General features: G+C 37.1%; 1 protein-coding gene across 1 annotated transcript in view; it reads left to right on the plus strand.

The window, feature by feature from the left end:
- Positions 1 to 858, plus strand: part of LOC119594562 (cytochrome P450 2L1-like) — a gene marked incomplete at its 5' end in the record, with an annotated part of 8,962 nt that overhangs the window by 3,974 nt on the left and 4,130 nt on the right. Inside the window, 1 exon segment of the mRNA XM_037943595.1 lies at positions 114 to 313. Within this exon segment, the coding sequence (XP_037799523.1) occupies positions 114 to 313 (200 nt within the window).

An 858-nucleotide genomic window follows, 5' to 3' on the forward strand; every position in this document is an offset into this window, starting at 1 on the left:
GATACTGAGACAAAAAAGAGAGAGGAAAACGTATCAAAATTGCGAGAAAGACGCGAAGAGAAGGTTTCAACAACCGCTAATACACGCCAAGCCTTCTCTCTCTGCCTCCCCAGGTCGACGGCATAACGTGAACGACCCAGAAATCCAGGAAGTCAACAAGCTCATCAACCTTTCCTTTGAAGAGTTCCAAGATACCGTGATCTGGTTCGATTTCATGCCCTGGCTGATACCAATTGTGCCCCATTTCGTTAAGAAGTGGATTGGCATCGCGCACTTGCCCGATTACATAGAGGTGATCAGCAAACGCATGAAGGTTAGCAAATGTTTTTCTTTCGTCTGTTTTATTACCGTTTTTAGGTCTTATCTTTATCTGTTTCGTGGGGAGAATTAGAGAGGAAATTATTGAATATAGAAAACTAAAGGTAATTTAAGGTAGAAATATGTCTTTTTGGTAACTATATAGACTGCTAGTTACACGCAGAGTAATGAGGGTAGGATTATACGTATTATTGTATATATATCGATGAAATAGTTATACTGATATATAGACATATGAAGAGATAAAGCATATAACCAGAATCCTCTTTATTTAACAAACAGATTGGAGAGTCTGTTTATATCCTCGACGTTAAAACACAACCAGACAGTCTTAGATGAAACTGAAACAAAACCGTAAAGAAAGTATACTTAGTAGTAACATGAATGGAATGTAGAGACCAAACTATGAATATTTTCAATCAACATTCCGAGATCTTATATATAATTTCAGCTTCGTGTTAATCAACAGGGACTGTACTAATGGGTGAGGAATATCATATCATTTAATGTTAATGAATCTGTGATTGTGGATTACCTGGA

Source organism: Penaeus monodon, chromosome 34, assembly GCF_015228065.2.
Source record: "Penaeus monodon isolate SGIC_2016 chromosome 34, NSTDA_Pmon_1, whole genome shotgun sequence".
Taxonomy (NCBI): Eukaryota; Metazoa; Arthropoda; class Malacostraca; order Decapoda; family Penaeidae; genus Penaeus; species Penaeus monodon.